Genomic DNA, 12,422 nt, shown 5'->3' with positions numbered 1-12,422 from the left:
GCGAAACTGTCGCGAATTATAGCATTCTCGACAAAAAGGGGACTTCGTTCTCGATATCGAGAAAAGGGTTAGAATTCTAATCGAATTCTAACGTCAATTGCTAATGGGTTTCTAATGAGAATTTTGAAGTGATGCGCAATTAATTTAATTTATTTAAAATCAGCGAAATTTTCATTGTTTCATTATATCAAATACTTTTATTTGGTTATAAGCTTATAATTTATAATAAAATAAATATAATTCAAAATCCTATTGTATGTTTCACAGTTTTCATTACTAGTTATTCAGACCAATTCTAAATATTCTCGCGGAATTTTGTTCTCGCGGATTTTTTTATTCCCGCGGAAAAATTCCTCCAATTCTGTTCTCCTAGGGAGAACAATAATTGGGGAATAGGAATTTCAAATTTTCGAAGTCAGCTGTTTTGTCAATTGAAATTTCGTTGCACATTTCAAATTTTGTTTAAAAAATTGAAAAGTTTAATTATTGTTGCAAATTTGTTGGAAATTAAGAAATAAAATATAAGCAATGCACAGTATTTATTGCATTTCATGAGGTATTCACGGAAATGAGTAATGAATTGGTGCCACAGCAACATCAAAAGCGGAACATAAGAGGAAGACGGCCGCATAACACAAATCTGCCTGCTTTCATTCAGCAAAGCAATTTTCTGGCGGCCAAGTTGAGTTGAATTCGTCCTTCGTCATATGCCAAAATCTATTTAAGCCTTATTAAAAATTCCTTGCGCAATTTCTGGATGGCTGCATCAAATATGTATACCAAGAGCTCTACCGTTGCTTATGATATATTTTCGACTTAAACTAAAGAATATTGTGGTTGTAGTTGTTGTTGTATTACCAGTGAGAATATTGTGGTAGAATGTACATACGTATTTTAGCACAAATTTTTACAAATAAGTGTTCTTTCTTAAAAGAACCAATTTCCTTTAACTATTTTGATGCATTCCCTTTAATTTAACAAGTGAAAAAACTCCTATGAAATGGCAGAGAAATCTCCCTCTCCCTCACATTCATAATGCCTACTTTTCTCCCATAACCGGTTTCCGCTTTTTCGAACATTGTTCAGAATAGGAGGAAAGGGAGAAGTGAAAAAACTCACAAGGAATTTTTATTTAGAATACGAGGAATGGGAGAAGAGAAAGAACTCGCACGGAATTTTGGTTTAGAATTGGGCTGATTGTGTTGAAATTTTCGCTTCAACTCGGCATTGGTTTGAGGTACGGATGAGGAAGGCTTTTCTTCATCCCATTCAAACAGCACTTCAATAATCTGTTCGCTTTCCTTTTTTGACTTTTTTTGATTCATTTTCACTTACTAGTATTTATTTTTATAAATAAAATAAACTTATTCCGCAGCTTATAATATTTCCACACAACTTTTCACTATTTAATTTTGTTTGTATAGCACTAAGGATGACTGATCATGTCGTGCAAACAATCGATAACTGTGACAATAATCACAACATCGCATTTAGTGTTATTCGAATCGTTTCACAGTCGAATTCTAGCCTAGTTCTCTAACCTAGTTTTCGATTCGAAATGCATTAGAGAAGTACATTAGAATTCTAATATAAAACTACAATATTTCTCTAACGTTAGAAACTGTGTTTGCTGGGTAAGGACGTTCAGTTATTTCGTCGATTTCAAGAAAATTGCAAAAACAACGACAAAAATAGTTTTAGAGATTTGCTCCAAAACAACGAATTGAAATTACTTTTAAGCGATAGCAAAGATACTATTTTAAAAAACTCTCTAAAGAATAGTTGAAACAGAAAATAGTAAGAGATGACTATAGGGAATTATTGGAATTAACGTCTATATGTCTAGCAGCAAGTGATGGCTTAAAGTTTCGTCTACCAAATCACACTCATCATGCTCGGTGGATGTCTAAGGCATTGTATTGCTTAAAAATCTATTTATTTCGTGAACAGTTTAAACTAACGGAGTATGAAGAGAATTCGATAGCAAGCATATGCGCGTTTATTATACAATTCTATGTTAAGCTTGGGTTTTACTGTACCAATCCTCATAGAGCACCTCTTCAAGACTTATCTGTTATTAAAAAAATTTATAAATATAGAAATGTTAATAAAAAATATCTGACATTGCAATAAAAAAGTTTTGTAACCGCCTATGGTACCTGTCTAAAGAATGTATTGCATTGGCATTGTTCGATGATGACGTCTCTTGTACCATGCAGAAAAAAATTGTGGAAAAAATCAAAAACATAGGACAACTGCGGCAAGGAAACAGAAAATTTAAAGAGGTTACACTTAAGGCCCAGTGAAATCAATAAATTCATAGAAAAAGAAATATACGATTTTGTAACAGGAAATACAATTGATTTTTTGGTCGGTTTGGGATATCATCTAAATTTCTGGAGGTAGATCCACTATACTGGGAGGATACAGGAACCTATAAAAACGCTAAGGATACTATTATAAATATACAAGTAGTTAACGACACGGCAGAACGGGGAGTAAAGCTTATGGAAGAATATAATAGAATACTTACAAATGACGAACAAGAAAAACAATAGTTTTTGCAAGTTGTAACTGATTATAAAAAACAATTTTAATCACATACTAAATCATCCTTAATTAGATCCTAGGAAATAATTTCATATTATATATGTACGTGTCAGCTAAAGTTTCACAAAATATATGTATATGTTTTAAAAATGTATTTTCAAAAGAATTTATAATAAAAAAATTTTTACCAAACACATTTACGTATATTCATTATATACGCATTCTTGAAGTAATGACACCGTGTTTAAGGCATAATTTATTTTATACTTTATTATTATTTGACCAATTTTTGTTGTTTTAGATTTATTTGAAAGTCAAATATCTCTAGAACTTTCGTCATTTTTCAGGACTTCAAGCTCTTTTCGCCACCTCTAAATCTTTTTTGATTGGCCTAAAACTTTATATATATTCGTTTTTGAGCTATTCGTATATTTTTAGGGGGTGAGATCAAAGAATCGGAACACTTTGGAAAATAAGGGCCACCCTAATGTACACACTATTCTTTTCTTTGTTCATGAAACCAAATCTGAGCTCGCTTAATTGGGACCTGCTGGTTTTCTGAACACAACAACATCAAACACACGAAGCGTCCGTAGTGCGAGTGTAAATGTTCTCATAATTTAAATAGGTGTTTGACATTTGTAGTGGAATCAGTTTTAAATTAATATTTTAGCGCTGTATTAAACTTTTTTTAAATTTTCTTTAATGGCCTGCTCTGCTTCTTGAGCAGGCCTATAGAAACATATAATTCTTTATACCCAAGAATTACAGTTTGGGCCCAAAATCTTCAACTTGCCTATTTATTTATAAATTATTATTCCTATTATAATTGTTTTCATCATTTTTATCATTATTATTACTATTATTCTTCTTATTATTATTGTTATTATTATTAATCTTACATATATTACCATATTTGCGTATCTACATACATATGATTGAAACTCTATTTTCCTATATTAGTTTTAAATATGTTTAAAACTGGTATTTGCAGGTTCGTGGCGCGCCCGCCATTGCTATAGTAGGTTGCCTATCGCTGGCTGTCGAGATATTGCCTGAAGAGTTCGATTCAAAAAAATCACTACGCCAAGAGATCGAAGGTAAATTGAATTATCTCGTTTCGGCGCGCCCAACAGCTGTGAATATGAAAATCGCTGCCGATGAATTGATTTCCTTAGCCAACGAGCTATCGAAAGATGAATCCGTTACTGTGCAGGATATGAAACAAAGGTAGGCACTAAAAAATGCATCGAGTACTTGAAAAAAAAAAAAAATTAAAAACTTAACAAACCTTTTTTTCTTCTCAAGATTTCTCTCCGCTACTGAAGCGATGCTGCAAAAAGATATTGCTGACAATAAAGCGATTGGTAGAAATGGTGCTGCTGCCATATTGGAAACTTGTGGGAAGGACTCTTCAGTACGTGTGCTGACGCACTGTAATACAGGTTCTTTGGCAACAGCAGGTTATGGTACAGCTTTGGGTGTGGTGCGAAAACTGCATGAACTTAAAAAATTAGGTAAGCGAGTTTATATGCGAAAGATGCAATTTCGAACTTTTAAATCCCATAACTATGTTTTGGAGGAGAGAGGGAGTTAGAGAGGATTTTCCGAAAATCCAGAGCCGTAATAAAATCTTCAAATCTCTTGCTGGCAGAACTTGGGGAAAGACAAAGAAACGTTCATTACCACTTACAAAGCATTTGGCCAGCCGATTGCATGCTACGCGTCCCCAATATGGGCGCCAAGCCTAAAAACTACTCCCTGGAAGAAGCTACGTGCCTGTCAATATACTGCTCTCAGAACCGCCACGGGTTGTCTTCTTACGTCCCCAGAACACCATCTACATAATGAGGCGAGAATGCTCCCCATCAGGGAGAGAAATGAGATGCTAACCAAACAGTTCCTGTTGAATACACACAAACCTGGGCATCCCAACAGACATCTGATTGATGAGCCAACACCGCCCAGGGGCTTAAAGAGTCATCTCCGTAAGCACTATGAGGAAATACGGCACCTGAGAACTCAGCCGTATGAAGCCAAAAAACACAAACATGTCCTCAGTGAACTCCACAAACAGGCGTCGGACCTTTATACCAGGAATTGCCCGGTTAATCCAGTACTCAAAGAACAATACCCAGAACGCACACTTCCCAGGGAAACGCGAGTCACTCTAGCTCAACTTCGATCTGGATACTGTAACGGGCTAAACTCTTACCTATCCAGAATCATTCCCGACATACAAAACATATGTCCTGCTTGTAACGTGTCCCCACATGACACCATCTCTTCAATTGTATTGTGGAACTAACGCCGCTAATATCCCTCTCATTATGGCCCAACCCTGTTGAAACATTGGATGGGGCGAAGCACTGCTACAACAACAAGCACAAGAGGGTTTTCTAGAGCACATGTATTACCAATCAAATATATTCTTGAGATTTCTTAAAATTATCGATGAAATCATGTATGTCTCATATAGCTGACTTGTCAGATATTTAAAATTTACGTTTTGAGAAATCCCCTACAAGCAGACATTGTTTAAAATAAATTGATTCTTATATAAGCATCGATCTTCTCGCTCGCTTCCTAACTTCTATAATACCCCTCTTTTGTTCCTCTTACGCCTTTCCTAGAACACGTTTATTGCACGGAGACACGTCCATATAATCAAGGCGCGCGCCTAACCGCCTACGAGTTGGTGCATGATAAACTTCCGGCTACATTAGTTTTGGATAGCATGGTAGCGGCGTTGATACGTGCCAAAAATATTGCAGCAGTCGTCGTTGGCGCTGATCGGGTGAGTGCAAGCGTTGCAAAAAAAAAATGCATAAAAAAAAACTTGATACCAATGAGTGTGGGTGTGTGTGTGTGCATGGTGGTGGGCGTTTTAAATGCTAATTACACATTACATCTCATTTTTAAATCACATCGAATATGGTGACAGGTGGCAGCTAATGGTGATACGGCTAACAAAATTGGTACTTATCAAATTGCGGTGGTAGCTAAACATCATGGTGTGCCTTTCTTTGTTGCTGCGCCTTTAACATCGATTGATTTGCAAATTCCAAGTGGTGATCATATAATTATTGAGGAGCGACCCGATCGGGAGATGACACATGTAGGCGAGCATAGAATAGCGGCGCCAGGTACGCATAATTTTGTTATTTATTTATCTTTTTATACTCAGCTGAGCAGAGCTCACAGAGTATATTAATTTTGTTGGCATAACGGTAATCCGTAACGGCATAATCTAGTCGAGATAGATACAGACTTCTATATATCAAAATGATCTGGGCGAAAGAAGAAATTCAAAGTTCAGCCATTTCCGTCCGTCCGTAAACACGATAACTTGAGTAAATTTTGAGGTATATTGATGAAATTTGGTATGCAAGTTCCTGGGCACTCATCTCAGATCGCTATTTAAAATGAACGAAATCGGGCTATAACCACGCCCACTTTTTCGAAAATTTTGAAAAACCGAAATAGTGCGATAATTCATTACCAAAGACGGATAAAGCGATGAAACTTGGTAGGTGGGTTGACCTTATAACGCAGAATAGAAAATTAGCTAAATTTTGGACAATGGGCGTGGCAACGCCTACTTTTAAAAGAAGGTAATTTAAAAGTTGTGCAAGCTGTAATTTGGCAGTCGTTGAAGATATCATTATGAAATTTGGCAGGAACGTTACCCCTATTACTATGTGTTATAAATAAGAATTAGCAAAATCGGATGACGAACACGCCCACTCTTTAAACAAAAATGTTTTAAAGTCAAAATTTAACAAAAATTTAATATCTTTACAGTATATAAGTAAATTATGTCAACATTCAACGCCAGTAGTGATATGGTGCAACAAAATACACAAAAAAAAGAAAATTTGAAAATGGGCGTGGCTCCGCCCTTTTTCATTTAATTTGTCTAGAATACTTTTAATGCCATAAGTCGAACAAAAATTTACCAATCCTTGCGAAATTTGGTAAGGGCAAAGCTTCTATGACGATAACTGTTTTCTGTGAAAATGGGCGAAATCGTTTGAAGCCACGCCCAGTTTAAACTTTGTAAAATGGGTGTGACACCTACCATATTAAGTAGAAGAAAATGAAAAAGTTCTGCAGGGCGAAATCAAAAGCCCTTGGAATCATGGCAGGAATACTGTTCGTGGTATTACATATATAAATAAACTAGCGATACCCGACAGATGATGTTCTGGGTCGCCCTGGTCGATATCTCGAAAACGCATTCACATATACAACTGAGGGCCACTCCCTTTTAAAACCCTCATTAATACCTTTAATTTAATACCCATACCGTACAAACACATTCTAGAGTCATCTCTGATCCACCTTTATAGCGATGTCTCGAAAAGGCGTCCACCTATAGAACTAAGGCCACTCCATTTTAAAACCCTCATTAATAACTTTAATTTGATACCCACATTTAAGAGTCACCCCTGGTCCACCTTTATGGCGATATCTCGAAAAGGGGTCCACCTATAGAACTAAGGCCTACTCCCTTTTAAAAAAATCATTAATACCTTTAATTTGATACCCATGTCATACAAACACATTCCAGGGTTACCCTAGGTTCATTTTCCTAAATGGCGATTTGCCCTTATTTTGTCTCCAAAGCTCTCAGCTGAGTATGTAAATTTCGGTTACACCCGAACTTAGCCTTCCTTACTTGTTACTTGTAAATTTTTTAGTAATGCATTTATTTGTTTCAGGCATCAATTGTTGGAATCCAGCGTTTGATGTTACACCAGCTGCGCTTATTTCAGGAATTATAACAGAACGTGGTGTTTTTAGTCCTCATAAACTGAAGGATGAAATTAGTGCTTTACTTGATCAGTAAATATTTTTATGTTAAAGAGTTTAAGAAAATATTACTTATAATATATTTGTATTGTACAACAATATGGCCTTTAGTAGGTTGGCAGTGTATGCTTGTTAAGCTCCCGTTTAGTATGTAGTATGTATAATCTTATGTATATCTTATACCAATTTCACACAGAGGGTTAATGAAATAATTAGCAAACTTGTCTACATTAAAGTCTTTTTTGAACTCTATCCTTCATAAAAATACAAATTCCTAATTATCTCATTATTGCTTTATTGAATGTTTAATGGAGTCGGATTTTATTGTCAATGTAACAAATGACAATCAAAAATAAATTGTTTTAAAATAATTGGCAAAAAAAGAAAAATGTTAGAAAAATCAAAAATTTCACTTTCGCTGCATTTGCAGCACAAGCTAATATAGCTTTTTCAAAAATAGGCACATATTTGGTTAGGTGCTACATCTATTTCATTTATTTTTTAATAGTGAAGGAGGAAACGCCTGCTATCCATTTTAACTGTTTCTTCTAAGAGCGTAGTATTTTTTAGGGCTACTGACAGATGCTTGCTTAATGAAGTAAGTGGCTTTGTGTGAAGAGGAAAACTAAATTATTTCATTAAACAAAATTGTGATTCGATTAAGTTTTTGTGTGAAATCGGTATTATGTTTTCAAATTTTGTAACTTTATCACGATTGTAAAGTCGTCATTAAATAGTCGATGTCTCTAACTTTTACCTTAAAATAGCAGATGCGATTACCTTATTTGAAAAATTCAAATTTTTTGCATGCCTTTCTCAGTTTTTCGAGGCTGTTTGCCGAACATGTTACAGCCTTTCGAAGTTCGAAATTGCACCTTTAGTAATTTTTTTATACCTAACATGATAATGAAATAGTATATTTAGTTTTGTCCGAATCTTGAAAATTGTAAGTCCTTAAATGCGAAGAGTTAGATCCGCCAATAAGTATACCAAAATGATCGGAATGACGATCTAAGTTGATTTAACCATGTCAGTCTGTCTGTTAGAAAGCAAACTAGTCCGTATTTGATGAAGTTTATTGAGCGAGTATATATGGCTGTCTTACAAATCATTTGTCTGAACAGACCGAATCGGACCACAATAGCATATATCTCCCGAACAACCGATGGTTAATATCATATATATTATTTCTAATTGCTGTTTTTATGTACGGGTCCCTTTTTCGCTCTTATTTGGAATCCAAATCTATAAATAAAGTTTTGGTTGTAAAGATGGGGATTCGGGCTATTAGCGAGCTTTGGGCAATTTTGGTCGTAGTGCTTTTGTTTAGCTATATTTTATTAAACTAATTTGTTAAAAATAAACGATTGTGAGCACACAAAGAAATCTATTTGTATTATGGCACTATTGTGAATATTTGCACTGCATTACAGGCAGTTGCTATAATTCAGTAGATGGCAGCGCAAGCTGTAAATTTTAATTGATTGATAGAATAGCTGATTTTTGTGTATATATTAAATAAGAGACTTTTATATTGGTTGCGCAAGATGCGCACGGGTCCGGCTCGTAATCCTAATTCCTAATATCTTCCTCATTTTAAAAGCTTAAAGCTTGCAACTAACCAAATACTTACATAAACGGAATGAATTGTTGTCTTAAAAAATACCTGATTTAGGTATATATATACACGATATATATCCCACGCAACCGATTGTGATAAGATGGTATTTTTCATTTTAACAGCTAGAAGCTTGATATTTTTAAAGACGTTCACATTTATGTCAAGATTCATCGGGTTATTTTTAAGTTCAGAAACATGCATGCCAATCCCTTTTATACGTTCTCCACTCTTTCAGCCGCTATTTTTCTTGTTAAATGTTTCCGCTAATTTTCTTGAAATATACTATTATTAAAAAGGCCTTAAGAATTAAGTGAAAGCAAGAACATATTTTGTTTGCCTAAAAGATTTTAAGTAGTAAAGAAGTTAGTTAACCCGCAGAGCTAATATGGTTAATACATAAATAAAAAACTTCATTTAATTTGATTTTACAATGCAATTTATAAATACGTATATTAATCTCAATTTTGAATTAGCTAAAATAAAGCTTTTTGATAACCTTGTTTCACAGAAAACTGTGTCAAGGTTAATTTTTTCCTATGTCAAATTTAATTTTGGCTAAAACAATAGCATTTACCTTTGTAGACCTAAAAACCATTAGAATTCGCGGAAAAAATGTATATAACCGATGTCAGGCAAATAAATTTGCGAAGTTTGCTCTGGTATTGCTTTCGACAAAGGTATTTAGTTCTGTCATTATTGTCCCGACAATTTTTTTTACACCGACCGTTGTAAACATCATTGTCAAATATTCTCTCATGTCACAGGCCCCAGATCTTATCTGAAACTCCAAATTTTTGTATCGTATTAACTATAGATCATTGCATTGTATCGATGTGACTAAATCATGGGAATTTTAATACACTAGACGCCTAACCTGAAAGAGTTAAATACAATAATTTGAAAGAGTATACAAGTGGTTCAATTTCGAACTTCGAAAGCTCATATCTATGTGTTGAAGACTTACTTCGAAAAAAATAACGATTATGGCGCAATCTCCTAAAAATTTTGGTTTTATTCAATACCTAGGCGTGTTTTATACACTGTTATTACAATAGATCAGTCTTTATTCCGCCAAATGTTTGTTTGAAGGCGACTGTATACAATGAGGTCGACGGGTACATCGGCCGACATTCGTGATGGCATTGTTAATCTAATTTTTTTACACACAATTTTATAAAAGCTATGCAAGTGTCAAAAAATGTCTTAGCTTTAAGATGTACTATTTGTGATATGCAAACACAAAGTCTAAATAATTGTTGCTTCACATAAATAAAAGAAAAAAGAAACCAAAATTACACGATTTTTACTATTTTGACGAATATTAGTATCACTAAGCGATACTACCATCACTAAGCCGATACTAATCAGTATGTACGTAAACAAATCAATCTTCATCTACACACGTACATACAAGGCAACGGAGAGATATTGATAAACACAAGTGATCATCAGCCGAAGTAGTACTCACATATACACACACATATGCCTATGAGAGACTATAAACTACAAATACAGGCATATAGCTGGTAATCAAGTAGAAGATTCTAGAGGGAGAAACGTCTAGACATTTTTAGAAATATGCGGACAAGGCAACAGAGAGTATAAAAGCGGAGCAAGCTGAGTAGTCAGTAATCAGTTTGATTTAAACACGCTATCAGTTGCGAAGTGAAGTTTAATTGTGAAGTATAATTATACTACTCCTAACGTAGTCTAATAAAGACCATTTTGCTATACAGAATACTGGAGTTATTTATTCAACAGTTTAGCGATTGGAACGTTAGCACTATATTTGAGTTCTAAGTTAATCATATCAGCTTGAGAACGATGTGTAAAAACGGTTTCTAGGAATTTTTAAGGGGTGGGAATCAGATCCCCAAATTCACAGCATTGAAATACAAAAACCCAAATTTTGAAATTAAGAATAGTCAGTTGGATTTCCGCAAGCGTCATTTGGATTTCGGAAATGTCAATGGATTTTAGAAAACGTTTAAAAGATCAAACATACTTTCTGAACTCCAATTGACCCTTTTTAAAATCTGTGTCTTTTAAAAAATTTGAAGGAGTGAATAACAGGCAATTGGAGTTTAGAAAATGTAAATCGGATTTAAGGTAGCGTGAATATCAGCCCAAAAAAGCGGAAGCCGGTTATGGGAAAAAAGTAGGTATTATGAATGTGAGTGAGGGAAGATTTCTCTGCCATTTCTTAAGAGTTTTTGCACTTGTTTAATTAAAGGTAATGCATCAAAACAGTTATATTAAATTGGTTCTTTCAAGAAAAAAACACTTATTTGTACAAATTTTTGCTGAAATATGTTCATTCTACCACAATACGCAAAATGGCCTTTATTCAAGTACTTCACAATAACACTTATACTTTGCTGCTCGCTGGCTTAATAACCAAACTGATTAATAACTCAAATGAAACTCTACTATTGGCTGCCTGATCGCGTGCTTAAGCAAACTGATTGATAGCTCAACTCAAACTGAATTACTTCTTACTCGCTTGCGCCACTTTTATAGTTTACGCTGCTTACATCTAGGCTCTTCTATTTCCAGAAGTTACTAGTTAGTTTCGGCTACAAAATCGCCAGCCACAACTACGTGCACAAATTATTGCCCTCTCTTGTGACAACTCAGATAAGATATATGCATGTGTTTGTGCATTGCCGCTCCGATGCTCGTATACGTACATATGTGTAGACGCAATTATTTATTCGTTTATGTAGATACATAATGATTGAATTATTGATGTGAATGTTTGTAGTTTACAGTCTCTCGAGTACACATAGGCGTATAAGTAAATGCATCTGTGTGTGACATCTCTTTCGGCTGCCTTATATATGTGTATACATGATTTGATTATTGACGTAAATACTGCTTGGCATGGCCTTAGCATCGCCTTAGTGATGGTATAGCTTAGTGATGCTAATATCCGTGACATTATTTATTTTAAGTTGAAAAGTATATCATAAGCTGCGGAAGAGCTCTTGGTATATTTGATTCAGCCATCCAGAAATTAAGCAAGGATTTTTTAAGAAGGCTTAAATAGATTTTGGCATATGACGAAAGACGAATTCAATTCTACTTGGCCGCCAGAAAATTGCTTTGCTGAATGGAAGCAGGCAACTCCAGCGGATTTGTGTTATCCCGCCGTCTTCTTCCTCTTATGCTCCTCTGTTGATGTTTCTGTGGCACCAACTCATTACTAATTTCAGTGAATACCACATGAAATGCAATACTGTGCATTTTTTATATTTTATTTCTTAATTTCAAACAAATTTGCAACAATAATTAAACTTAAATTTTTTAAACAAAATATGAAATGCGCAACGAAATTTCAATTGACAAAACAGCTGACTTCGAAAATTCGAAATTCCTATTCCCCAATTATTCTTCTCCCAAAGAGAAAAGAATTGGAGGAATTTTTCCGCGGGAA

General features: G+C 34.6%; 2 protein-coding genes across 10 annotated transcripts in view; one reads left to right on the top strand and one right to left on the bottom strand.

The window, feature by feature from the left end:
• LOC137238178 (methylthioribose-1-phosphate isomerase) overlaps positions 1-9,257 on the top strand; it is a 66,905-nt gene extending 57,648 nt beyond the window's left edge. For all 7 annotated transcript variants that reach the window (XM_067762864.1, XM_067762863.1, XM_067762862.1 and 4 more), the window contains 5 exons: positions 3,545-3,780; positions 3,859-4,067; positions 5,184-5,347; positions 5,495-5,696; positions 7,275-9,257. In XM_067762864.1, the coding sequence (XP_067618965.1) occupies positions 3,545-3,780; positions 3,859-4,067; positions 5,184-5,347; positions 5,495-5,696; positions 7,275-7,402 (939 nt within the window). In that variant the 3' untranslated portion in view covers positions 7,403-9,257. The remainder of the gene's footprint in view (positions 1-3,544; positions 3,781-3,858; positions 4,068-5,183; positions 5,348-5,494; positions 5,697-7,274) is intronic.
• The window catches only part of Gprk2 (G protein-coupled receptor kinase 2), a 266,074-nt gene that overhangs the window by 25,821 nt on the left and 227,831 nt on the right, over positions 1-12,422 (bottom strand). The gene's annotated exons all lie outside the window — the stretch shown is intronic.

The sequence above is a fragment of the Eurosta solidaginis genome, chromosome 1 (assembly GCF_040869045.1).
Source record: "Eurosta solidaginis isolate ZX-2024a chromosome 1, ASM4086904v1, whole genome shotgun sequence".
NCBI lineage: Eukaryota > Metazoa > Arthropoda > Insecta > Diptera > Tephritidae > Eurosta > Eurosta solidaginis.
Note: the sequence above shows the minus strand (reverse complement) of the source record. Positions and strands in the feature narration are given on the sequence as shown.